Source organism: Anoplophora glabripennis, unplaced genomic scaffold (assembly GCF_000390285.2).
Source record: "Anoplophora glabripennis isolate ALB-LARVAE unplaced genomic scaffold, Agla_2.0 scaffold113, whole genome shotgun sequence".
In the NCBI taxonomy this organism is placed as follows: Eukaryota; Metazoa; Arthropoda; class Insecta; order Coleoptera; family Cerambycidae; genus Anoplophora; species Anoplophora glabripennis.
In genome coordinates this window covers 420,433-448,414 of record NW_019416240.1, presented here as the reverse complement: position 1 = coordinate 448,414, position 27,982 = coordinate 420,433, and the positions used below count along the sequence as shown (strand labels likewise).

Sequence of the window (27,982 nt, the reverse complement as noted above, 5' to 3'; positions counted from 1 at the left end):
AATCATACGATGATGACCTTGACCATGATCTAGAGGTCAAGCTTGAAGGTTCTTTGAAGGTCAAACCAAGTTACGAAATAGGACAACCCTGTTTGTAGCCCCATTAAGTCAAGGCAAGGTCACTATGACTTGACCAGCCGGTTTTGCCGAAAAATATCGCAAAATCCTTTTTAGAACCTTATTCGACCCTAAAATAACCTTACTGTCACTTTTACCCGTAAAATGAAGACATACCTAAACGCAATACTTTCCGCTCTATCCATATCCGGTGTCAGAAATCTATCAGAGATCCAGAATACCTACCTAAAAATCTAAGTTGACCTTCAAATGACCTCTACGGTTGACATTTGTGTCATGGTCAATGTGAGCATCGAATGTCCCCCTACAACTTTTGTCTACAAAATTTCTCTTGAAATTGCTCCCCGATATTGCAATGCGTTATTTAAAATGGACACCGTGTATAACAGTTACCATTTCTGAATCATTTCCTGAATGTTGTGAAAATTTGGGGAAATACACTTTTTCCAACGAACAACCAGTCGTCAAAGTACTTTTTAAACTCATATTCCGGTATGTACTTCATCGACATTTTTCTTTTAAGTGCCTTTAAGAGTTTTTAATCAATTAATAATTTAATTAATGTTCTTAGTGAACTACGGCGTTTTCAAGTGAAAATGGCTGTTTAAGAGAAAAGTAAAATATTAAATATGTGAAAAACGTATTTCTTATGCAATGAAAGTTCAGCACAAACATAATGAAAATGTTAACAATATTAAAAACACTAAATGGTAATAACCTAACATTCGAAAACAATTATTATTCTCTGGCAGAGGGGTGTGTGGGTACATTGTTTGCAAGTGACCCATTTTTAAGCATTACGTCAAGGACGCCGCCGGACGTACCAGCGTTCAAGGAAGGGTCTAGGGCGGACTACTGGCGCCGGCCACCAGACGCGTACCCATATACCTACGACCGACTCCACACACAGGGACTCTCCAACGAACACCCAACCCGTCAACACATCTTTTCCTATACAAGTTTTCTATACATTAGTTTTCAATAAAATTCTTTATTATTACCGTTGGGAGAGCGTTTTATTCTTGATGTACACCGAAAGCAACCCTCAAGTTACATTTGTTTTTATTAACAAATAAATAAATAACTGTTAATATTTAAAAGTAAAAAAATATATTATTCATTCATGTGTGTAGTTAACTCATGATCTGTTTACTTATTGCCGTTCATCATGCACTAAAAACCCAGTAAAAACTAGGTTAGTCACCGAATAATACGGTAACTCAAGATTCACTCTTGATAAACCTTTGTGGGTCAGCGGTCAGGAGCGGTCCGAAAACAGGTTTAAATAATGATTCGAAAACCGCGTATTCGTATTCTACTCATTTTTCCCTATCTTATCTAAAAATTAATTATATTATGACTTATGATGAATCTAGGGTGGCCCAAAAAAAAACGATTATTTTTTTTCGTGTCTCATGTGAAAATATGTTAGTTTATCATGTTTTAAGAGCCCCCTCAAAAAATCAGCTCAGTTGTTTTAGAGGTCGCTCAAGGTTTTTAAAATTTCCAAAATCGTCAAAAATTGAATTTTTTTTAATTTTTTTTTTCTCGCTATTTTATCATTTTCTAGGTTGAAAAAAATCTCGATTCTGAAAATTTCAAATCGATATTTTAATTAAAGGTCACTCATAATTATTTTAATTAGTTAAGTAGTGTACCTATGTTTTCGAGCGACCTCTAAAAAATAAATATCAACGAATTAAACATTTTTTTTATTAATAAAGGAATAGAAATAAATGACGAGACATTTAAATTTTAAAAAACTTAAAAATTATAAATATTTGATACTCACAGTGCGGTAGTAAATTTTGCCTCGAGAAATTTTTTAAGTGTCTCGTGATTTATTTCTATTGTTGTTCATCAAATTCAATAAAAAAAATTATTAGTTCGTTGATATTTATTTTTAGAGGTCGCTCGAAAACATTTTAGGTACACTATTTTTAAAGTTGAAAAAATTATGAGTGACCTTTAGAAATTAAAATATCGATTTCAAATTTTCAGAATCGAGATTTTTTTCAAACTAGAAAATGATAAAATAGCGAGAAAAAAAAATTAAAAAAAAATAAATTTTTGACGATTTTGAAAATTTTTAAAAATCTTGAGCGACCTCTAAAAAAATTTTTTGAGCTGATTTTTTGAGGGGGCTCTTAAAACATGATAAACTAACATATTTTTACAAGACACGAAAAAAATATATATATACAGTGTAACAGAAATATGAATATGTGACAACATTTTATCGCGAATTTAACTCATCAAAAGCAACAACTTTTGTGTAATAATTTTTTCCTAAAGCCCCTTTTTAAGATAACACCATTTTTTAAAGCTAAATTTTTATTAACCGCTACTAGAGCGTAAGTAGAAATGCTTTATTGATGGAATAACGAATAAAAAAGAAGCACAAACATGGAAATTAACTGGTCCTAGTATATTAGATATTTAAGATAAAGAAAAATCTCTTAAAAAATCACACATTTTTTTATATTTTGATTTAATCCAGCAGCTGGATAGCGATATTTTAATGGGAACAAAATACCGGACCAAAATGTGCGAGAAAAAAATTATTACACAATAGTTATTGCTTTTGACCAGTTCAATATGTCATTTATTTCTGGGACACCCTGTATATACACATTTAAGATTCACCCTGACCTGCAATGCATACGTATAAGATAAGAGCTCACCCGTCTAGATACAGACTGAAAACAAAACACAATGTTCTTTGTTTACGTTTTTGGGGCACTGTAATATAATTAGTAAAGTATTTGCAGCTACACTGACTTGGTTTATTTTTATTTTTTACATCCTATAATGCAGAACAAAGAATACGACACCCCTCTCGCTCTCATCCGGTGTATAATTGTTACAAATATCAAGGAAATTGTGGTTAATAGAACGAGTAAGCGTAAGATATTTTAAATAAATCTGGCAGAAGTTGTACAAATTTGATTTTGGCGTGTACATTTTGAAAGATGTCTATCCCTCAGTAAACCTCAAAATGTATGTCTATAAAGAAATGGTTTATTGGTGAATATAGGCAGGAGGTATCCATAAAAATTTCTTATACAGTTCTTTGGAGGAGTGTCTATAGAGATGCTTATTTATTTAGTTTTTTCTTATTTCATATATAAAAAATCTAGTTTAAGAGTCCTGTATAACAAGGACGACACTGCACAGATGTTATACGTAAACTCTATAGAGAAATCAGCGGTTCTCAACAAGTTTTCTCTTAAAAAATCATACATACTTATTTTAAATTTTGCTTTTTTCTTTTTGATACCTACTTTTTTCGCAAAAAACTATTTACTATATGTTCTACACAGTAAACTGTGCAGGACAAAGGACGCGACACCCCTCTCGCTCTCATCCGGATACAGCACGAAAATAGTCGTGAATCCCGCTACTACTGGCCCTTACCTTGGGTATAAATAGGGAACTCTCCATCGCTGTGGCTGTGTGTTAACATCACACGGACAGACGGACCGGCACTCTTCCGACGGCGGGCCCCTCGCGGCCCTCTTGGATCCGTCGGTCTCGGCGGCGCTACGCCATCGTGCGACACGGGCGCGAGCGGCAGCGTCGAGGATCGCGGGTGGCGTGCGGGACAGCTGAACGCCGGAAACAAGGGAGAAATCGTGACGCACACGGCGATGGCAGCGAGTCGGATGCTGCGCGGCTCGGGAATGACGGGAAGCGGCCGGAGGCGCCGGCTTCTTGGAGCGCCCCAGTACGAGGGAACGGCGAAAAATCGTGTACCGAATTCTGGAGGCTTGCGAATGACGCATACAGGGTGTCTATCCGAAAAGTTAAAAAGTTAAAAAAAATGTCGATTAGTGTAAGTTCCGCACTTTTTTTAAATAATTACCTTAGTTCTTTTTTAAGGGGAATATACAATTATACGATATTACCCAATTTCAAATATGTACACCTAGTCGTTCTCAAAATACAGCAAGTTGACATTTTGGTTTCGACCTATTACAGATATTAGTTTTTCAATTTTTTCTTTAACAATGGGTGCAGATATGAAAAAAATACAAGGGATAAAAAAGTTTCTAAACAGAACTGGGAAACGATTTCCTTTAACGGACACGGTCAGTGGCGCACCACAAAAAAATTTTGGGGTGGAAAAGGGGCCGCGACCTTGAAAAAATGATCACGCGGTAGACTTTCACAATGATTTGGCATACCTATCCAAGTAAACCCCAATAAATAACTAAACCCCAAAATTTGAGCAAAATATCTCAAAAACTGTAGGCGCTAGAAAGAAAAAATTAAAAAATGCTTCACTTTTGTACACCCTGTAGGTCCGTATCGAAGCTTTTGCGGACTTATATTGATATAATCTTTTCTACTTAAAATACGATTCTTTATCGCCTGGTAAAGTCCTACTATAAAAAAGTGGGCCACCCTGTATATTTCAAATCATTGCCAACGTTTCGGTGTTATTTTACACCATCCTCAGGGCTCTAAAATACAAACGATGTTTTTAATAAAAGTCGTTAAGGTATTAAAATAATTAAAAAAAAACAAATACATTTACAATAATTATAAAAAATTGTTCCTGTCACAACTACCATAAAACCTGAAAAAGAAATATTCTAAAACAGCTCTAAAAATAACATAGGTATTATACTCATTCACCGAAATTTTGAAGTGTCTTTTGTCCAACTTAACAGTTCTAAATATTAAGAAGATGGTATCTAGATACTTATATGTGTACTTATCATGGAACAATTTCAATGCGGTTTTCTTTCACAGTAAAAATTGTTATAAAGTCTGTTCCAACAAGAGTCAGGGATTGGTTCCGAACCGTCAGAAATGTGCATCCAACTAATTCTTGCGATATATTCACTGAAGACACATTTAGAACTTACAATTAGCTGGCCAAACATTTCGAACGGTTCGGAACCAATCCCTGATTCTTGTTGGAACAAACCTATAATGTCTTAGTCCAACTTAACAGTTCTAAATATTAAGAAGATGGTATCTAGATACTTATATGTGTACTTATAATTCATGGAATAATTTCAATGCGGTTTTCATTCACAGTAAAAATTGTTCAGCAGAATGACAGTAGAAAACTACGTTGATTCTAATGTGTGTAGCTATCATACTTCTTTTTCCTCTTACTTTTTTCCCTTTCTTTTCCCCTTTTATTTTTTATTATATAATATTCAATCCAGCACATTTATGAAAAAAAAAAATATCTGAACCTGAGTAAACCAAACTACTGTTACAAGAGAATTTTATCAATTAAATTATAATAAACCAAGTTTAAATTATCTACATCCTTCTTAGTATGAACATTATTAATTTTTTGTTTTTTGTGTAAAATGTATTTGTTTTTTAAAATTATTTTAATATCTTAACGAATTTTGTTAAAAACATTGTTTGTATTTTGGAGCCCTGAGGATGGTGTAAAATAACACCGAAACGTTGGCAATGATTTAAAATATAGTGTTCTTTTATTTATTGATATTTAAATATTAAAACCTTGACTTGAATAAAACAACATGTTTTAGTAAAATGTCCTTCCTTACCCAAATACAGGATATTTTAACTAAAATTTTTCTTTCAGTTTCTTGCGACTGTTCAAGAACCGTTAGAGACATTCAAAATTCAAGGAAATCAATTTTAAAAACGAAAAATTACATCGTAAATAATTTTTAAATTAATAGTAGGGAGCGCCCGTGAAGTCATAGAAAATTACAAAATTGTGTTAAATGGTAGCTTTATGACTATTTTTATTAGACACTATGATGTAAAAACTCCTTTTTAAAAAAAAATAAGGTAAACTTGTTTGAGGACTTTAAAGTTCACATATTTAATCCAATACATTTTCACAATATACTCCAACTACGTCGCTACATTTTCTTAGACATTTAATTAAATTTCATATAACTTGAAATAAATTTCTGTCTTCTTAACAGCTTCCTGAATATTTAACCAGAATTCCTCTCGTGTATTGATAGGATCTTTGTATAACATCGACTTCATGAACAGTAGAAAAACTCGAGAGACTTTAAATCGGCACTGCATGATAGCCACAGGAATTCGCCATCACGGCCAATCCACCGATATGGCGCATTTAAATAAGAACGAGATTGATTTTGAAATTGACCTGGTGCCCCGTCATGCACAATAGTCCATTGAAATGAAGGCTGAACCTCCATTTTTTCCTCTGTCGATCAAACCTGGGCGCAAATATGTATTCGACCCTCAGGAATCCGAATACGCAAAAATTTTTGACCTAGGTGGTCAGGAAAGGGGTCAAAAGGTCAAAAAACCGTAAAAAATAAGGTTTTTNTCAATCGGATATACATAATTACTGTACTCGTACTTCTAAATTCTTGCGGCTACCTAGATATCGCTTAGCATTGACTGCGAGAAATTCCTTAAATTTAAACATGTACAATATCCTCCCATCACATGTAAAATCACTATGTTATGTCAAATTTAGGTTGTGTATAAAGAATTATTTGTTGTCAAAATGTTTTTATTCTGTTAGTGACTTTATGGATAGTGTTCCTGACTTTTAGTGGTCGCTTTTACTCTAACGTTTATTACGTTGTAAAGCAAATTTTATTGTTAGATCAATGTGTATTTCTATATGTCTATAGTGCTTTAGTTGTATTTTCTTAAATTGTTGTTTTTATGAGTGTGTGTTTCTTTGACTTGCTACTATAATATGTTATGTATTAATGTAGACCAATAAATATTTTATTCTATTCTATTCTAAGTTTCTATCGGCAATAAACACCAGCAGAATATCTTAATAACCGGAAGTTTTTATTGATTCCTTCCAAAATATTAATCTGACACCAAATTAATTAAATAACGGCCAATTTTTAAAATAACAATAGTACAGGGTGACCAAATGAAAACGAAACAGAGCCATTTTCAGGAACTGCGTCAAGATTGTAGAAAAACGCTCAGACCCGTCGATTTTAGATTAAAGGGGGACATTCTTTGCTGGTATTTTTGACTCCGCCACTTTCACCCCCAAGCAAGGGTAAGCATCACCCCAAAATATTTAAATGGCATTGGGGGTTGAGTAATATTTCTTTTGAAAGCTCTTACAATTCTCTTTACAACAGACTTTAAATTTTATAATTCCGCCCAATACTTATTAAGAATTTTGATTTTAAAGTTGAAACTTATGTACAAACAATTAGTAACGGTAAAAATGTCAGTCATTCGAGTTAAGTACGCCAATGGTATAAATTTAGTATTTCTTGCGTTACATTGGTTTTTGGCGATTTGTTATCACTTTCGTAAAAAAAAACACAATTGTAAAAAACAGAAATGAATGCTATACACACACAATGAACGTAAAATTAGTGGATTCCAAATTATTTTCTAGTATTATTTGGAAGCGTTGGTTGGTAGTTTATTTAATTGTGTTTTTGAAAATTAAACACTATGGTTTATTCCATTGCGGAAAGGGTAGATATCATTTCGCTTTACTTTATGAACAATAAATGTGCGAATAGAACAGCTCAGCTATTTAATGAACAACATCAAGATCGACATGTCAGGAGGAAGTATGTTCTAGAGTTAGTAAAAAAATTTCAAGAGACAGGGAACGTAGCCAATAAAAAACGAGAAATTGAAAAACCTATAGTTAATAAAGCTAGTGAAGTTGCAGTTTTGGGACAAGTTCATCTTGATCCTACATTAAGTACGAGGCAGCTGGCATCTGCGTCTGGGATCAATCGAACTAGCATACAAACCATTTTGAAGAAGAATAAATTCCATCCATACAAAATACATTTAGTCCAGGAACTTCATGAGGATGATTATGACCGCCGTTTGCAATTTTGCGAAATAATGAGTGAGCGAGCAGGGAACGATCCACAGTTCCTTTTTAACATCTGTTTTTCTGATGAATGCAGTTTTTTCTTGAACGGGACGGTAAATCGTCACAATTGCCGCTATTGGTCCGATTCAAACCCAAGAGTTTTTCACGAGGTGCATACACAGCAACCGGAAAAATTAAATGTATGGGCTGGAATTTTCGGTGACCGGCTGGTGGGTCCTTTTTTTCTACCTGGTAATTTGACTGGCCAAATGTATTTGCAATTACTGGAAGACGCTATTGACCCTGCCTTGACTGATATTATTGAAAATGTTCCAGAGTATGATGAAGATCATTTGATTTTTCAACAGGACGGTGCTCCTCCGCATTATGCGTTAATTGTCCGTCAGTATTTGGACCAACGTTTTCTACGGAATTGGATTGGGAGAAGAGGCAGCATTGAGTGGCCTCCACGATCACCGGATTTATCGCCCCTTGATTTCTTTTTGTGGGGATACCTAAAAAGTAAAATCTATAAAACACAGCCAGCGTCGCTGGAAGATTTGCGTCAAAGAATCGTCGACGAATGCCGTCGAATCACTCCGGAAATGCTTCGGAATGTGCGCGAACGTTTCGAACAAAATCTTTATTCTTGTATGGAAGCGGGCGGTCATCAGTTTGAACATTTAATCAACTAAGTAGTAAGTAAGCAACTAAACATAATTTAAATTTTAAAATGTAAATTTTTTTCAAAGTATTGGGCGGAATTATAAAATTTAAAGTCTGTTGTAAAGAGAATTGTAAGAGCTTTCAAAAGAAATATTACTCAACCCCCAATGCCATTTAAATATTTTGGGGTGATGTTTACCCTTGCTTGGGGTGAAAGTGGCGGAGTTAAAAATATTAGCAAAGGATGTCCCCCTTTAATCTAAAATCGACGGGTCTGAGCGTTTTTCTACAATCTTGTCGCAGTTCCTGAAAATGGCTCTGTTTCGTTTTCATTTGGCCACCCTGTATAATATTTAACTTATTGTATCTTGATCTGCGAATAAATATTTGAAATTTTTGTAGAAAAGTATAACTTTATATGCTTTTCAAAAAGGGCCCAAAGTATAGTTGTCATTAAAAAAAATCATTGACGACTCATACCTTTCAGTTGGGGCAACATGTATACAGGGTGTCACATTAAGAGTCACAGAGCAGCTGTAAGTAATGGATGTCAAAATATAACAACATGTTTTAGTTTTTTTAGAAGAACGAGATTGATTTTGAAAATGACCTGGTGCCCCGTCGTGCACAAGAGATTTTCTAAAAATACAATAAGTACAGGTCGCTCCTGAGTTTACAAAGAAACTTTCAAGGTTCGAGTAAACAATTTCCAATAATTCTACATCAATCTTAGTCAAAAATACAAATTGAAAATGCCTGTTCCTTGTTTAATGTGGGTTTTCAAGTTCAAATAAATGTTTGTTGCGTCCGTAAACAAAACTTTTTTTGAAAAAGTACGGTTAGTATTATGATTGTTGATTTCAATTTCATGAATTGAAGACTTGCTTACAATTACAGCAGAATACAAACGGTGCGTACTTATTTGTAGATTTTACGCACGTGAGTTAATATTTCTTATTCCTAAGTTTCTTTCATAAATACAATACATATATTTTGTTATTGGCTCTGACATGTAAAAAAAAACTTCCTGTTTCACTGGTATTATTTCAGGTCGGCCACGATTACTTTTTGGACAAATTACCCTGTTTCGCCTAACCCGGCCATAAAAATGTTCAAAACGTTTGTATCCTGACTGCCTCCTAGTGGGATATAATGTAAAATACCGTTTTGCTGCAGCACGTCCACAAAAATCTTCTTTAGCGTAAACACCAACTAAATATATCCATCATTTCTTCATAAGAAAATTCATTATGTCGAGGTACGTACTTGTATATTTTAAAAAGTAACACTAAATTATATCTAAAAGCAAATATGAACAACATAAATTGAACCGACCAAACAGACTTTGACAGCTGTTTCAATTGTTATCAGCAATATCTAATAAAAATAATTATAAAGTTATCAGTCAAAAAGTTTGAGCAGAAATTTGTAATTTTCTATGACATATCTACCGCCACCTATTAGTAATTAGAAAAGAATTTACATCTAGTAATATGTGGTCTTTGAAAGCACATTTCCATACATTTTTAATTCAATTCCTCTAAAGGTTCGTGAGCAATCTCGAGAAACTGAAAAAAAAATTCAAATAAAACATCCTTTATCTCGGTAAGAAATAACATTTTGCTAAGACATGATTTGCTCGATTGTTTTAGACTGAGGTCCTCCATCTAAAGCTGCTCTATGTCCCATTCTTAATAGGACACGCACACGCTATATATATTAGTTTTATAAAAAAAGTGTACAAATTATAACACTAATCGACATATTATAAAGCATATTATGCATACTTATTATAAATATATAAAGCATTTATTTTTAGACAATTCTTTTGTTTGATATACCGAATTTATAAGTGGCTCTGAAATACCTACTTATGAAATAAGTCAATATACATATAACATAATGACTTTTTTGATTCTCATTAGTTTATCGGAATTCCTAAAAAGGTTTTAAAACAATGGAAAGATGATTTTTTACTGAAAGGTTTACATGGGTCGAGAAATGCTTCCTAAGGGTGCTAGGCTCTTCCTTAAATAGGGCCACAAAAAATTCATTTTTTTTAATATTTCCCAAATGGGTTGAAGGAAAATTATGAATTTTGACATCGTGAACGCTCATTAAAAGTCGAAATAGATATTCATAAAATTTTTCCAAAATTTTAGTCAGGGGCGTCTCAATTGGGGGGGTCGCCGGCTAAAATTTGCCCCAATTTTTTTGCTTGTCAAAATTTTCAAATTCAGAGGCCAACATATGATGTAAGTACCTTCATTTCCTCTACAAAAAAGATACTCTTTATTTCTTTCGATAAAAAGCCCCATTTCCAAGGAAAACGAATTTAAGTGCTCAGAAAAGCACACTTTGGAAAGTGTTATAACATATTTTTCTCGAAAACGGATTACTTTTTCGATATAACACAACATTGCCATTTTTAATAGAAAACTCAATCTATCAAATTTTACTGTTTAAATTTGAAAATAGCAACAAATGTGGGGCAAATTTTATCCCGAGCCCCCCCCCCCCTGCTTGGGACGCCCATAACAAACTTTTCTAATAACTTTTCACGTTGTTTATTACAATATATGATGATAAATCAAAATTCATAGTGGTTCATGTACCCATTTTAGCTATTCAAGAAAATTTTTTCAAATTTTATTAATGTATGTAATGAAATGCTTAGATCCGTTTTTCTCGGAAATTAAGCGTTTTATCGAAAGAAATAAAGAGTACCTCTTTTTTTAGAGGAAATGGTCTATCATAATATGTTGGCATCTGAATTTGAAAGTTTCGACAAACAAAAAAATCGGGGCAAATTTTAGCCGATGCCCCTGACTAAAATTTTTGGAAAAATTTATGATGATCTATTTCGACTTTTAATGAACGTTCACGATGTCAAAATTCATAATTTTCCTTCAAAACATTTCGGAAATATTTTAAAAAAAATGAATATTTATATGAAAAAATATTCTTATTTTTGGTAATAGAATCAAGTGGTAAATTATTGGACACTAATTATGAGACACCCTGTACAAGTTGTCTTGTTTTAACATTTCTAGTTAAGTTTATTCGTTTAATAGTATGTTATATGATCCATTAACAATTAATTGTGATAATATAAAGACAAATAATCAGCAAAATATTCGTAAAAGTATCTAACGACTAAAATGTATAACAAAGTAATCTCATCCGAAATATAATTTTTTTTCTATTGGTGTCGAAATTAAAATATTACTTTCAATTTTACTCGAATTGAATCACTAATCCTGCAAATATTTAAAGTTTTAATTTAATAGAACTTCCAAATAGAAACAAAATTAAAAGTGGATTAATATCAGATGTAAGGCAAACGAAGCAATCATCTTTGTCATTCAAAGAAAACTCCTGACAGGCCAATCGTCGGCATAATAAGTAAGACAATCAATCTCCCCAACTAAGTAAACAGCAAATCATTAAAATTTAAAATCTTCCAGCGGGCTATGATTACAATAAGGATTGGGAACGAAAGTTGTCCCTACCAATAAACTGTAAGTAAATTGAAGACGTTCCGGGGTATTTCTTTCTTAATTAACTGCTTCACAGTATTTTGGTTACTTTAAACTTTAAATAAATCAAAACTGGCAATCAAGCAGAAAATATAACATATTTAAAGTAGGTAGGTAATTAATTACTTTAACAGCCATGAAGATATGAAGTAAATTTTTTTATTGGTACGTAGAATGCGTTGTCAATAAACAAAATCGTTTAATAATAATTAAAACTATTAAAAAACGGACAGAGAACCTCTGGTATCTCTCCGATTTACACACAACATAAAAAAGTGAATAGTTATGGGAGTAAATAGAGTGTCGTCCGCTTTTTCGTCCCGTTTTTTCGTAGTAAATAGAATAATTGCAAATTCAGTTTTAAGTAACCATCAGTAGGTACTGCTACAGTAGAAATACAGTCCGTACGTGTATTTGTTGAGACAACGATTCCAAGAAAAGAACCGAAGCAACACGCCTTCTGGACAAGGCGAAAACCTCGCATTCGTGGAAGAAATTTTCCGACTCGACTTTTTTGCATATTCAGATTCGTGAGATGTTCCTTAACATGAATCAAGATAATACCGGCCGGAAATCTGGTGCCCATTTGTTTAAACACACTTTTTTTAAACAAATTGTAAAAATTGGTTTTTTCACTCCGGAAAAGGTCATTTAGGTTTTTTGGCACATTACAAACAAATAAGTTCCTATGCTCTATGCCTCTAAAATTGATAGTTATAGTTATATTGAAAGTTATAAACAATTTAAGTTACTAAAAATGCGAAAATGACTATCTTCAACGGCCGATTTCCTAGTTAAAAATTATCATTTTTGATTTTGCCAGGTACCTAAATTAAAGTTTAAACATCCCCCTACAAAAAGCTGAAGAGTTTTTCATCATCTCATTATTTTAAAGCTTTGTTTTTTAATTGTGAAATAATGCGCAATGAACTTCTTTACAAACGTCCATATGGAAAAGTTCCATTTTTCCTCAATATCAATATTTGGATTTCACAGCTTTTGATCATCAAAATGAAACAGGTGAATTATTACCTAAATTTATTACCAAAGATCCATTACCCAAAGACTTAGTAAATGTAAAAAAAAAAACTGTAAGACTAAAGCTTGTTCTTGTAGGAAAAACTGTCACTTGTTTACCTTTATGTGGTTGTCACATAGAACAGTGTGAGAATTCTTATAATTGAATAAATGTGTGATAATAGTAATATGCAGTATTAAATGAATGTTCTTTAATAAAAATCAAATCAAAATTCGTACAATTTTGAATTAATTAAATAAAATTATTATGAATTATGAAATGTAAGTAATTAATTTTTACAATATTTTATGAGGAGTACTACTTAGAATGCTAAATTCAAAGAACATAAGCTGAAGCCACTAGACGAAATAGCGAATCCGCGTATGAGAGAGGCGCGCGCGCGGCTCATAACGCTTTATTAACAATTAAAAAATAAAGTTTTAGAATAATGCGAGTTCCAAAAACTCTTTAGCATCTTGTAGGGGGATGTTTAAACTTTAATTTAGGTACCTGGCAAAATCAAAAATAACAATTTTTAACCCGGAAATCGTCCGTAGAAAATCGTCATTTTCGCATTTTTAGCAACTTAAATTGTTTATAACTTTAAAACTATCAACTTTAGAGGCATAGGAACTTTTTTGTTTATAATGTGCAAAAAAGACTAAAAAATATGAAGGAAAAAAAATAATTTTTACAATTTGTTTATAAAGTTTGTTTAAACAAATGGACACCAGATTTCCGGACGGCATCATCTTGATTCATGTTAAGGAACATCTCACAAATCTTAATATGCAAAAAAATCGAGTCGGAAAATTTCTCCCACGAATGCGAGGTTTTCGCCTTGTCTATTCGCAACTTCAAAACATTAGGCCGTTTTTATAAAGAATAGGATTTGCTTTTACTTGCAGAAATCAAAGAAAGCATTTACTTCACATTATATTTATTAAAAAAAAGGAAAAGATTTGGACTTGGAGCAAAAAGGTGTTGCTCCAAAGGAAAAGGTTTTACTTTTTTTGGCATTCATAAAGAGTAGCTTTAAAACTGAAGGACTTCCTCCAGAAAATATGCATCTAGTCCAGAGAAGCTCCTGTTGCAAATACGAATTATTTATTTCATTCATATATAGCACTTGTAGGTAGAAAAGGTCATCATCAGGACCAGGACCGTCATCATCGACAGGTACAAAAAGGGCGGTCACTCGAACAGTAAGTGAAAAGAAAATTATTTTACGTGTATTTCATTGCCTGCCAAGAGATCACCCAGAGCGTTCAAAACAAAAATTAATAAATATGTGCACGGATTATGCAGGAGCTTCAAAGGCTAATGTATATAAAATTCTTAGAGAACAAAAAGTGCGTGGAGAAGTACTNTTCTGCACTCTATTCGTACAATTTTGAATTAATTAAATAAAATTATTATGAATTATGAAATTTAAATAATCAATTTTTACAATATTTTATGAGGAGTAGTACTTAGAATGCTAAATTCAAAGAACATAAGCTGAAGCCGAAATAGCGCTCATAGCGGTTTATTAACAATTAAAAAATAAGGTTTTAGAATAATGCGAGTTCCAAAAACTCTTCAGCATCTTGTAGGGGGATGTTTAAACTTTAATTTAGGTAATTTTTAGCAACTTAAATTGTTTATAACTTTAAAACTATCAACTTTAGAGGCATAGTGCATAGGAACTTTTTTGTTTATAATGTGCCAAAGAACCTAAAAAAATGAAGGAAAAAATCAATTTTTACAATTTGTTTAAAAAAAGTTTGTTTAAACAACTGGACATCAGATTTCCGGACGGCATCATCTTGATTCATGTTAAGGAACATCCCACGAATCTGAATATGCAAAAAAAATCGAGTCGGAAAATTTCTCCCACGAATGCGAGGTTTTCGCCTTGTCTATTCGTAACTGCAAAACATTAGGCCGTTTTTATAAAGAAGAGGATTTGCTTTTACTTGCAGAAATCAAAGAAAGCATTTACTTCACATTATATTCATTTAAAAAAAGGAAAAGATTTGGACTTGGAGTAAAAAGGTGTTGCTCCAAAGGAAAAGGTTTTACTTTTTTGGCATTCATAAAGAGTAGCATTTGCTTTAAAACTGAAGGATTTCCTTCAGAAAAAATGCATCTAGTCCAAAGAAGCTTCTGTTGCAAATATGAATTTATTTATTTCATTCGTATATAGCACTTGTAGGTCGAAGGTCATCATCAGGACCAGGATCGTCATCATCGACAGGTACAAAAAGGGCGGTCACTAGAACGGTAAGTGAAAAGAAGATTATTTTACGTGTATTTCATTGCCTGCCAAGAGATCACCCAGAGCGTTCAAAACAAAAATTAATAAATATGTGCACGGATTATGCAGGAGCTTCAAAGGCTAATGTATATAAAATTCTTAGAGAACAAAAAGTGCGTGGAGAAGTACTACCACCAAAACCTAAAAGCAGAAGAAAGAAAATAGAAGTTGACGAAGATGCGAAATATGTCATGAGAAGAACTAACTGTGGATGAATTAGCACTAAGCCGTGGAATCACCATACTAAGATTGTCCCCCTATCTTTGTGAACTAAACCCAGTCGAGTTAATTTGGGCACAAGTTAAAGGGGAAGTGGCCCGAGAAAATAGATCATTTAATGATGTTCAACGCCATCTTAAGAAAGCTCTAGAAAACGTTACAACAGAAGACTGAAGAAAGTGTATTAATCACGCTGAAAAAGAGGAAAAGAGAATGTGGGATGTAGACCATATGGTTGATGAAGTCATCGATCCTTTTATTATCAATGTCGGTAATAGTGATAGTGATAGTGATGAGTGATAATGGAGTACCGGAAACTGACTGAGTGATTGTTTTAGATGCGGTATTATTTTTTGAATTGTTATGTTTTTCAATTTATAAGAAAATTTTATTTTGTTTTTTTCGTGATTATTTGTTATTACATACTTGCAAATATTTTTATTTTGTTAATGCTAGAATGTTGTTTACTAGAGAATTGTTAAATTAATGTGCAAAATAGGGCTACTAGCGAACTACCCACTATAAAAATATGGTAACGCACCATAAGCAATACTTCATGAGTAGGTAGTGTGGAAGCTTGTTTTTATTTATAACGTTCTCTCATAATGTCGTTTAGTAGATTTTTAAAATATCCATCATATTAAAGGGATTACCCTTTAATATGATGAACCTACTGTTCTTGACCCCTTCAGAAAAGAAAATCGTCCCCGCATATGTTTCAGACCGATACTGCTAAATTTGTTGGACTTTGCCCTATTCAAACATTGGTTAGAGTATAAACTCGCGTTTATCTTTTCCTTCTTGTTGCGAGGATTAGCTTGTAAGGAAAAGGGAAAGATTATAAATACGAAATAAAGCAAAACCTTTTCCTTCTATCTTCTCCTTGTGAGCTCTACCTTTTTCTTTTACCTTTATATTTAAAGGAAATACTTTATTTTTATAAATACGGCCTATTACCTGTACTGCAAGCTGAAGTAGGTACACCCCAATATCCAGTAAACAGTTTTAATTCAAAAAATCTATCTGAAAGCAACGCGGAAAATATCAAGGCACGCCCCTGCCGTGGTAACAGTAATTCCGATAACAGAACTTACGCCATAAATGAGATTTAGTTATTTGGATGTCTATACAGGGTGAGTCATTAATAATGGTACACAGCTTAATGGCAGATTCTTAACGTCAAAATATAGCGATTGAGCCAAACATGCCTTAATCAATTGTTCCTCATTTTCGTTCTACAGGGTGTTAAAGTTGAAAAAATATTTTCTTTTTTTATCTATATTTTATGTATGTATGGACCGATTGTTTTGAAAATTTGTAGTTTTACGTTTTTTGAGGTGGCAAATACGAATATGCAAATAGTGTTGGGGTCACGTCTAGGGGGCGCTAGTTGTACTGTCCTGTCAATGTAAAAATATGTCTAACTTTTTATGTTTTACAATTTTGAAATTTTTAACTAGAAATTGTTGAACTACGTTCAATTCTAAATAAAAAAGGTATACTTGTTACAAATCGATAAACTCAACTGTTTTCGAGATACAGACATTTTAAGTTTTTGAGATTCGACGGGAATTAAATTAGAAAATTATTTTTTCGAAAGTAGTAGGCATGGACATAATAAATTGACAGCTGTCACTACAATACCATATTGTTTTCTATTCAATTTGATTAAGAAGTAGTTTTTTCCTTGTCGTTATTTTTTAGAGAAGAGAATATCTTAAGGTGGCCATATTTCTGGCCGAGAAATAGTGAAATTTCTGGCGTTTTTAGGTACTGAAATCTTTAAAAGTAAAAGGTGTAGAACAAAAGCAAGCACAAAAATAAAATCCTTGATGTTTTGTTTATTCATTGTTACCATTTAAATTTACTGAAATAAAATAATAACTAAGAAAAAAGCGTTTGTAAAACATGCGTTTGCTATTATTCTAACCCCACATTTTAAGAATTATTTTCACGTACTTATAAATAAAAGTAAACAATTTTATATGTAGGACTAAGCAAGTAAATGTTATAAGAATATTTACATGTGGAATTATATATAAAAAAGTTAGTATTTTCGTAGATTTCAGTACCTAAAACCTTGATGGTTTGATCGTTTTTTGCACCTGTTTATTCGTTTTACTGCGGCGTCTTTGAAAATAACCAGATGGCATGACATAACATTCCTATTATTTGATAAGCTTTAGATTATTCAGTTATTAAATGTTTGAAATTATTTGTCTTTGCGGAAAACACTATTTAAAGAATATGGGGCCCTTAATAAAAGGCTAAGAAAGTGCATTGAAGTTGCTGGTAGTTAATAATTTGTTAAGATATGCATAATAAAATCTTCAATTGCCCTAATGTTTGTCTTAATTCTTAATTCGGGCTTGGTATCTTAAGACCTGCTAATTTTCTAATTTAATTCCTGCTGAATCTCAAAAACTTAAAACGTATGTATCTCGAAAATGGTTTAGTTTATCGATTTGTAAAAAGTATACCTTTTTTTATGTAGAATTGAACGTAGTTCAACAATTTCAAGTTAAAAAATTCAAAATTGTAAAATACAAAAGGTTAGACAAAGTTTTACATTGATAGGACAGTATAATTAGCGCCCTCTAGACGTGACCCCAACACTGTTTGCATATTCGTATTTGCTTCCTCAAAAAACGTAAAACTACAAATTTTCAAAACAATCGGTCCATACATACTTAAGATATAGAAAAAAAAAATATTTTTTTTCAACTTTAACACCCTGTAGAACGAAAATGAGCAACAATTGATTAAGGCATGTTTGGCTTAATCGCTATATTTTGACGTTAACAATCTGCCATTAAGCTGTGTACCATTATTAATTACTCACCCTGTATATACCGACATGTTTTGAGTATACAAAGCATACATCATGTTTTAGATATTATTGCTACTCAACGTCTACTATGTATAAAGTAATGCTTTGTGCTAGCGCTAGTAGACACTGTGCGACGACAAGAATATCTTATTCCTGACTTTTGTTGCGCAGTGTATACCTTTCGGAAACTTTTCAAGAAGTCTGCCCGGATTCCTGAAACTTTTAATGAGTGTACACTTTGGCTTGATAAAGAAGTATGTTTGATAGTCCTGAAAAAAAAATCCTAATAATAACGTCACACCAAATAGCATGAAATAAACTATAAAACAATTTAAGTAAAATGTTTAAATATTTTCATGATACAAGACATAACTTTTTCCACAACATATTTAAAAACAAAGTATTATAACAAATATCCCCGCTATATTTGCTGACAAAATTTACATTAGTTTCCTTAGTTTTCCCCGTCAACCCAAATATGCCCGTAGCTTATCTTTCCGCAACCCCCTACGTCTCAAGAAAGAACATAATCCTGGCGAAAGGCACGCCAGAAATTCCGCGGTAAGTTTCTAAATGCCCCAGGAAAGCCGGCATTCTGCATTTCCCGAGACTAGGCAGTAAACCCACCCGTAAATTAACCGCCATCGATTTTGCTATTACGCGGTAATCTGCAACCTCGACCTCATAAATTTTCGAGAAATTCCTCCGTCGACGACGACGTCCCTTTGCACCACATGCGGTTCAGGGGCACACCTCCAGCATCCCGTTTGATTTGAACTCGTCCTGGGAGCGGATCGATGCCGCCTGCTCCACAGCGGGAAGCGAAAACACGGGGAACAGAGCCATCTAACGACGGAAACTGAATTACGACGTACCATTCGATTGTACACGACACAGCGTCATCTAGTTGCCGCGCGTGAATCGACAATAATAAAAAATAAGATGATCAATAAGCTGAACAAATATTTTTCTTCGATTTACAACCAATGGGAATGCAAAACCTGCTTTACGTTTACCAGTTTCTGACTTAATAAGTTGCTCAGGGAATTGGCTGTTAGATCGGTATAATGTAATACATACTTACATAAATTATCGTGGTAAATTAACAATACTGAATAAATTGCAGGGTGTACATTTGATAAGAAGATATAAGCTCTATTAAAAAAACATACCTATACTATATCATAATATTCACTTTTACTCTATTGAAGCTAATTCAAATTAAAAAAAACATACCTATATTCTAATATTCACTTTTACTCTATTTTGAAGCTAATTCGTTATTATTTTTTTTACTTGTTTGCCGACCTTTCTAGTTGAAATCGTTAAAATAGTTAAGTGTTTTATATTTTTGTTCTCTTATCACCTTTAATAAATACGAACACGTAAAGAAACAGCTAGTACAAAGCAATTTGTTGTTTCGACATTTTACTTAAGATTGTTTCATGATACCTTCCTTGTATGGAAATCATGAATATTAACATAACAAAATTATATATAAATATTACACTTTTAGAAAAAAATTACGTTGAAACGAGTGTCAAAAGCTCTGAATATGACTAGATGTGAAATATTTTTTTTTAATAGATCTGACGTTCTTTGCATGCCTAGAATATTTCTGATTGAACTAGTTTAATTCCTTTAAAATAGAATAAATAAATATAAGCTCTTATAGTGGCCCCCATAAAATTTGCACCAAAACTTTTTCTTCTAATAATTGTTTGCTGGTCTGAATGTCAAACAAGAGCAGTTTAGAGATAAGAGATTTTTGGTTTAGGAGAAAATTACTTTATTTCAATCAACTGAAATTAAAAAAGTATGTTTCTCGAAAAATATATAGACTGTTTAGTAAAATTATAATATTGTTAATTAATAATGCCATACAAAATCAGTACCTAAATATTATTCCTTTGGTTAAATTAGTCCATACAATAAAAACTCCAAAAATAAATAGATATACTCTAAGAAAGACATACTCTAAAAAAATGTGACATGTTCTAATTAAAAATAAAAACGTCACAATTAAAAAAAACAAAAACTGACAGTTCTCGATCTTATTTTTTAAATACTGACTTTTATTTCGAAACGGAAATATAAATTTTCTCAAAATAAATGGAATTTCGTCAAGAAATCCTAACATTTTTTTGAAAAATGTTAATATTATTACTAAGTTCGGCCGATTAAAGTCATGCCAATAAAAAGTTGGCAAATACATTCAGAAATATCATTTTTAATCCTAAAATTGTATAAAAAAAATTCTCACTTAGTGCCAAGATCATACTCATATACAGGGCGAATCAAATTTAATCAAATTTGGTATTAGATGTTGGAAAGCTTATATGGGCAAAGTAATGCAGAATGCTTAGTAACATTTCATTGGAAGAAAAATACTTCCTCCTTATTTGAATTTTATTACAAAAGAGTAAAAACCACTTGTTTAAAAAATTAGCTGCAAGCTGCAATGTTTCTTAATCGTTTTGTAGTTTGAAAAAAATTTTGATGAAATGTTTTGTGTTCTTTTCACAACTTTAAGATTGACATATTGGATTTTATTTAAAAAGGAATAATTGTTATTATAATACGAAACAGGTTAGACCATATTTAAATACAGTTCAAGATTTTTTTCAATTGGATTGCAAACGAATAAACATATAACACAGGTGTGTACAATTAGATGGCGTAAATTTATTTTTCAACGACATGACGTCCAACAGCAGTACCTTGTATGATTCCAATATGAAAAAATTCCGTGAAAATTTGAGGATTCCCTGATATTTCGCTGATACTTCTCTGACATTTCCAAATTATGAAAGTTCCCTAGAATTTCAGGTTTTCCAGATTGATATACACCCTGAAATTGGTCAAGAAATTGGAGAATAGCACTTGTTCTAATTTATTGGCTAATTTTAGGTGTTCCACAATTTTGAGTTTTTACTTTTAAAGAATTTGTTGTCATCTAGACTGATTCTTATTCTAAATGAGGTTAACCTTAAATTTAATAGTTAAACTTGCCGATTTTTAAACTGTATGCCGAAAATATAGCGAACTGTACAATTTTTGACAGTTTGTCGAGTTATTGGGTCAATAATTAGTAAATATGAAACAAGTTAAAGAGGTAGAATTAAATATTAAATTAATTTTTAAAAATTAAAAAAAAAAGTTAAATTAATTTAATACAAAAGTTCAAAGTTTTTGAGCACCTAAAGTGTAAAATTATATCCATTTCTGAAGTTTATACATAACATATCATTTTGAAGTGTGACATATTGCACAATAAGCAGAAAGAGTGACATCTTTGGATAATATTTATTATTATACATCTTTCAACTTATCTCAATATTTGGGTTCTCCACTTCTACAGAACAGTAGTATAGTTATTGAGATGTATTTGCTGTATACTTGGATTACCGTAGTGTTATTCTTATTCAGGACAGAAAATTCTAACCTGTCACAAGGAATTGTCGAATATCAGAATACGCCGCATTGTGACACATTCTTATTTTATAAATTTCTATGCTCATAGACGATAATCCTTTTCTATGCATAATGCAATTCTTTAATGTTACCCTCAACAATGTTTTTAAGTATGTTCTATGATGTTTTATTTTTGTTATATTCTCTTTTAGTTTAATGAGACTTCCGTAAGGTCTTCATTTCAACATATTAAAATGGTCTGTAATTAATACAATAATAATGAATATCGGCTTAGCACCTTTCTAGGAACAGATGACAACTTGACTGTTCTATTGTTGAAAATGAAGGAGCAATAGAAAACTACATAAACGAGTCCCAAAATAATAAAAATTACTACATTACTTACCAGAGTCGCCATTGGTTCTATTTAAGTTGAGATCCAAAATTTTTCCTGTAGTCCCCGCACTAGTCGCTTCAGGAAGGGTGGGGTGATTAACGTCTAAGGGCGGTTCATTTTCTGAAAGTTCATTAAAAATCCTATAGGGGGAAAAAGCAGACTTGAAAATACCCCATCAGGAGTGACAATGCATTTGTAGAAAATATACTACAAAGTATATTTTTGATACAAGGAAGAAACTTATTTTGAAAAACTAAAAATTTGATTTGCCAGTATCAAGTATTTCAAATATCTATTAATAACATAATAATTAAAAAAAGACAAGTCAATGTACTAGAATACCACTTTATTTCAATTTAATTCTAATTTAAAACACTTTATTTTACATACAAGGAGACAATGGTCTATTTGCAGACTATTACATCAACAAAGCTGCATCTAATAAAGTCAGGCGCATTGTTCCACTATTTTTAAATGTTACTCATTATAAATAGTAATATCACAGCCTCTTTATTCTTTTGTAATACTATAATTATGTTCATATTCGATTTATATAGTACTGTTGATTATTCAATAATAAAATTGCCAAAAATATCCCGTCTTTTATTACTGACGCAAAATTCCAAGCGATTATATAAAAATTGCATTTATAAGCAGTTTTAATATCATAAAATTTTATCATTTAAATGAAAAAGGATTACTAGAGATCCTATGATTTAAAAATGAGATAAAACGTTAAATATAATCTGGGAAAACCAAGATCATCAGATACAAAATAAATAACTTTAAAGTTAGAAAAAGGTATGAACAAAGCAGAATTTTTGAAAAATTTTAAAATGTAATTCAATATAGGCTAGGAAAGTTGTTTTAACATCAATGCAAATAACTTTACTAAACAGGAGCTGTGTCGATTAGTGAAAATTAAAGTGGTCATATTTTGTTAATGAAGCATAGAACCTATACCATTTTTCTAGGCTCTCATAGAGAATTTTTATATTGAAAAAGATTCAAATGAAAATTTGATAAGTATTTGATGAAAGGGCTGCACATATATTTGCAAAATATTTATTTTTGCATTAAAAAAATATATGAAATATCCTCTATATAGAAGGGACACTCAATATCATACTGCATGTTACCAAGGAAGTACCACCTAGCACATATGCAACTAGATGATGTCGAAAATTGGTCATATATGATGGCTGTAACCCGTTGAAGCATAAGTAGCAGTATTCTAGTTCAAGTCTTCCTGTATCGATGGCGTGGCAATAATAAAAAATGTTCTGATACCTGGAATGTGGAAATGCAGTCCGTCTGAAAGATCGTTAAATTTTGAGTAATTTTTGTAATATAAAGTTTTTCCCAATATTTACTTGTTTTCGAGACATGTTGACTTCAATATTATGCAATGTATGATGTAACAGGAAAATCTATTATTTTATCTAAATCACACCGAGACAAAATATTCTTTTAAAATATTGTTATGACTTTATTCACACCACATCCTAACTAACAAATAATAAATTATAAAAAAACGAATGATCAACTACAGAAAAAAATTGTACAATGGTAGATCTTATAACTAGTATAGTTAAAATTAAAGACGTAAATTGATAAAACTGTAATTATTGGAAAACTAATATGATTGTGTCATCTGTCATACGTTTTAATTTAAACAAATGACATAAGCCACCTATGACTGCATTTTTAAATAACATTTGATAAAATATGGTTTGTCTCTGCCCCTTAGAAGATTTACCATTGTACAATTTTTTTCTGTAGTTGATTATTCGTTTTTTTATATAATTTATTGTTTGTTTGTTAGTGTGTGATGTGATGTGAATAAAGCCATTATGGCAATATTTTAAAATAATATTTTGTCTCTGTGTAATTTAAATAAAATAATAGATTTTCCTGTTACATCATACATTGCATATTGAAGTCGACATATCTCCAAAACAAGTAAATATAGAGAAAAACTTTATATTACAAAAATTACTCAAAATTTAATGATCTTTCAGATGAACTGCATTTCCACGTTCCAGGGATAAAAAATTTGTTTAGTATCGCCGCGCCATCTATAAGGAAAGATTTGAACTACCTAACAGTTCTAACTACAATTTGAAGCTATTTGAGGGACCTAACGACCTTAATATTCGGAACTAAAATAAATTTCTTCATTTCAGAGATATTGGCAGCGGGAGTGTTAAATGGCACACTCTGTATATCAAAAATTAGGCACCCATGAACTAGTCATACAAAAATAGAACACATGGTCTCTTTAACATTTAGGTAATCAGATCCACAACTATAATTTTTATAATTCATACATTTTGTTTGAAATTTCTTCACCGCAAAGTTATTTATGCTAGTCTAAAGATTATCCCCAAAAACGGTAAGTACAAGTCCCATGCTTTATTCCCATGACACGACCAGATTAATTTTTGCCAGCCATTATTGCTAACGAAACAACTTAAAAATAGAATATTTAATATTATATTAATGGATATTAAAGGAAAAAACCCAAATTTCATCCTCTAAATGGAACATGTATTCTTCTTCCTTGATTTTTCAGTTTCGTATGTTAAATCAATGGTACAATTTTCAAGAAACATCTTCCATGGCTGAAATAAAATTTATTGCTATAATTTTTGCACTTTTATGGAACACATTGTCTAACTACGCACAACATCTAGAAAAATAACACACACAAAAACAACAACACAAACATAAAACACTGAGATTTTGAATATTTGGTGACATTGATGATTGTTTACACTGAACGTTGGCTCTAGAAATGCTTAATCTTTTTTTCTCATGAATACGGGCATGTACAATAATAAATAATAAATGAGAAATTCGAAATTTTTTTATTTCTGAAAATCTTGGAATGACAGAAAACAACATTTTTATTTAAAAAAGTTTATATGTAACTTTACAATAACTTTTAAGATACAAATTTCAAAGAAAAACAAATTAAACAACACTTATTGTGTAAAACTTAAATCTACTATCACAATAAATAGATTTCACCAAAAATTCCTGTACTTATTTCTATGATTTTTGATATTCAAACTGTGTTTGTAGTAATCTCTCAACTGTTCATATGTGTGTACTGGAAGGTTTCTTTGGAAATCTATTCTCAATCGATCGATCCACAATTTCGGAGTTCTCATTAAATTGTAAAAGAAACTGCTAGTCTGTCCTAGATGTACCAGATCTTCAATTTTCAAATAGCTCATTATAAGCAACATAATCTCAGGCGGCAGCTCCTCAAAACAATTGGCAATTATAAAATTTGTTCTGAGAATCGCTTGTTTCGCAGGGTAGCACACTTCGTTTTTCACAATTCTCGACAGACATCTCAAATTCTGAAGCTTCCCTTTTCTTACATCAGTATTTGAACTTGTAAAATATGTGAGAGGATCTAATATTGTGTTAAAGTGACCATCTTCAATACCCTTTACTATGCAATTCACTATAATGTCATCGGCCACCACAACACAAGCCACTTTACATTCGTATATAGCAAATAGTGGCATAACAAAAGAATAACTGTACAAATTGCCCTTTTTCCAATTGTTTGGCAACTGATGGGAGAACTTAAGCACTCTTTGATAATTAAAATTGTAATCTTCACAGCTGTCTTTGTATTCTGCAGGAACAAAGCCACATTCGAGCATCAGAATATAAACAAGGCCTGCTAAGATATCGCTTTTGTTGGGGGTCACCTTGTTTCTTTCGTAAAACTCTAGGAGGTTTAAGAGACTCCTGGGCTCTTCTTTATATTTAAAATCCTCGAGCAATATGGGCTCCATAACTGAAATAAAACCTCAAGTTCATATCTGATCACTTCACATTTTCAGTTTCGCGGTCGCTTTTGAAACAATTGCCAGCGCACTCTAGGCGAAACGGCCTGTTGATTCTGGCACAAATAAACTGAAAAGTACTATAAAAAACGAAAATAATCATTTTGTATCATAGTTATTTCTAATATACGTGGGTATATAACTTTATTACGCAGTAGTTTAACTAAATAATGTGATAAATGCCCCTGTTAGGCAAGATATGAGTCATGTTTTGATCCATAACCTCCATAGCAAATGCTTTGTATCAACTCGAATTAAAGCTTTTACAAGGCAGACAAATCATTTTCAAACGTGACATATGTAGGCTGAGTTTAATTATGACATCAGAAAAGCCAGGCAAGCAAAAATTGTTTAAATCCGGTGCTTAGGAAACACAAAACACCATCTGTCACTTCGGCTAAACATAGCCGTCCTGAGGGGGCAACAAAGTTGCAAAGCCGAAAAACTTACCTTTATCAGTCTTATCTTCGTCCACGGAATCAGTACTTTGCACTGCACTTGGTTGTTTTTGTGTATTTACGTTATTTGATACTACACTACCACTACTTTCGGCCATCTTAAATTTTAAACTTCCATATTTGGCAACTGTTTGCCAGTTTTAAATTTAGTTCGTTCAAACATCGGCAGGGGACACCACCTGATTGAACGCGTTCGAATTTGAATATTGAATCCAAATGTCAAATTGGGATATTTCCTTTCACTTAATTTGTTGTATTATCTTTATTAGTTTATTTACACTTACTAACTTTACTTTTACTTTCAAAACGGTGAGAGGGACAAGGAAAAAAAAATTATAGGTATGTATTATATAAATAAATAAGACTCATTTATTAATACCTAAATATAGATTTATTTAACCACAAGTTCTACCACATATTTATTTTATATGATCTTCAACTGCAGTCCAATAAATCCACTCAGAAATTCCTGTAACAAAAAATAACGAAAATATAAATTTCTTAATGAAGATTAAAAATATGTATGTATATTTTTATTTTTATGAAGAAGGTAACTACATCGGAATAATTTTGTTTCTACAGCAGTCTCAACCTGTTTTTAAACCAACAGATATACTCGTCCACTTTAGTTTCAAGTACTTTCAGCGAGTTAAGGCTTACAAATGAATTGGTCAAATATCTCTGATAGTTTCAAATCAGTTCCTAACTGCTACAGAAACAGCATTTTCAACTAATGAGGAAAACCTATCATATAAGTTTAATATTCTCAATTTTGCTATTGTTACTATTGCTATTTAATACTCACTTAGCCAATATCCCATCTTTTTTCGTTAACCTTACAATACAATCGTCCGATTCACCCATGCGTCTAATAGCACCGCAAAGAGCGTAACTTTTCGAGTTTTCTGTCATTCTGCCAGTTTGAGGATCGACTTCTGCGATGCTCAATTGGATCGAGGCGTGATCCTTGGCGTGGATGATCCTGTTACTCGCAGAGCTACAAAACATAAGACAGCAGTTAACAAGTTGCAGCAACTTGTGTTGCTAGAAATTCTGTTAGTTGCAAGTTATTAGTTTTGACAACGCTTTATAACGTTCCTCTAAGTTAATGTGTCTTGTAAATTAGTGTATTACTTGAAAGAAATATACACGACAATGAAAACACGTGTTAACATAACCTCACCATTTCCTTGGGCAGTACAAGTCAACCGTTTCTCCAGCGTCGTTTTGCATGTTTGTGGTCTGAAAAAATTAAACGAATTAGATTCTACTGATAAGTAGTCATATTTCTAGTAAAATAATTAAAAAATTTACCTTGTTTTACAAGTAAATATAACCAAAATGGAGGACGAACCAAAAAGAGCGATCGGGAACCAGTGTTGCCATACCAGCAA

The 27,982-nt window shown here is 32.1% G+C and overlaps 2 protein-coding genes across 5 annotated transcripts in view; both read right to left on the bottom strand.

Moving 5' to 3' along the window:
* LOC108905968 (phosphatase and actin regulator 4) overlaps positions 1 to 26,709 on the bottom strand; it is a 285,928-nt gene extending 259,219 nt beyond the window's left edge. For all 4 annotated transcript variants that reach the window (XM_018709058.1, XM_018709062.1, XM_018709059.1 and 1 more), the window contains exons 1-2: positions 26,581 to 26,709; positions 22,271 to 22,381 (exon numbers count right to left, since the gene is read on the bottom strand). In XM_018709058.1, the coding sequence (XP_018564574.1) occupies positions 22,271 to 22,381; positions 26,581 to 26,686 (217 nt within the window). In that variant the 5' untranslated portion in view covers positions 26,687 to 26,709. The remainder of the gene's footprint in view (positions 1 to 22,270; positions 22,382 to 26,580) is intronic.
* Positions 26,710 to 26,956: 247 nt separating this feature from the next.
* On the bottom strand, positions 26,957 to 27,970 carry LOC108905967 (40S ribosomal protein S21). Its single transcript, XM_018709057.1, has 4 exons — positions 27,903 to 27,970; positions 27,772 to 27,830; positions 27,394 to 27,585; positions 26,957 to 27,057 (listed from the first exon to the last, which is right to left on the bottom strand). Exons 2-4 carry the CDS (start codon positions 27,819 to 27,821, stop codon positions 27,048 to 27,050), a joined length of 252 nt encoding a protein of 83 aa, XP_018564573.1. The 5' UTR covers positions 27,822 to 27,830; positions 27,903 to 27,970; the 3' UTR covers positions 26,957 to 27,047.
* Positions 27,971 to 27,982: the final 12 nt, after the last annotated feature.

Excerpts from the sequence above, each read along its gene's own strand:
- LOC108905967 (XM_018709057.1), bottom strand. The coding sequence starts at position 27,821 with ATGCAAAACGACGCTGGAGAAACGGTTGACTTGTACTGCCCAAGGAAA. Across the intron at positions 27,586-27,771 it reads TTGTACTGCCCAAGGAAATG|CTCTGCGAGTAACAGGATCA; the intron begins GTGAGGTTATGT and ends TATGTTTTGTAG.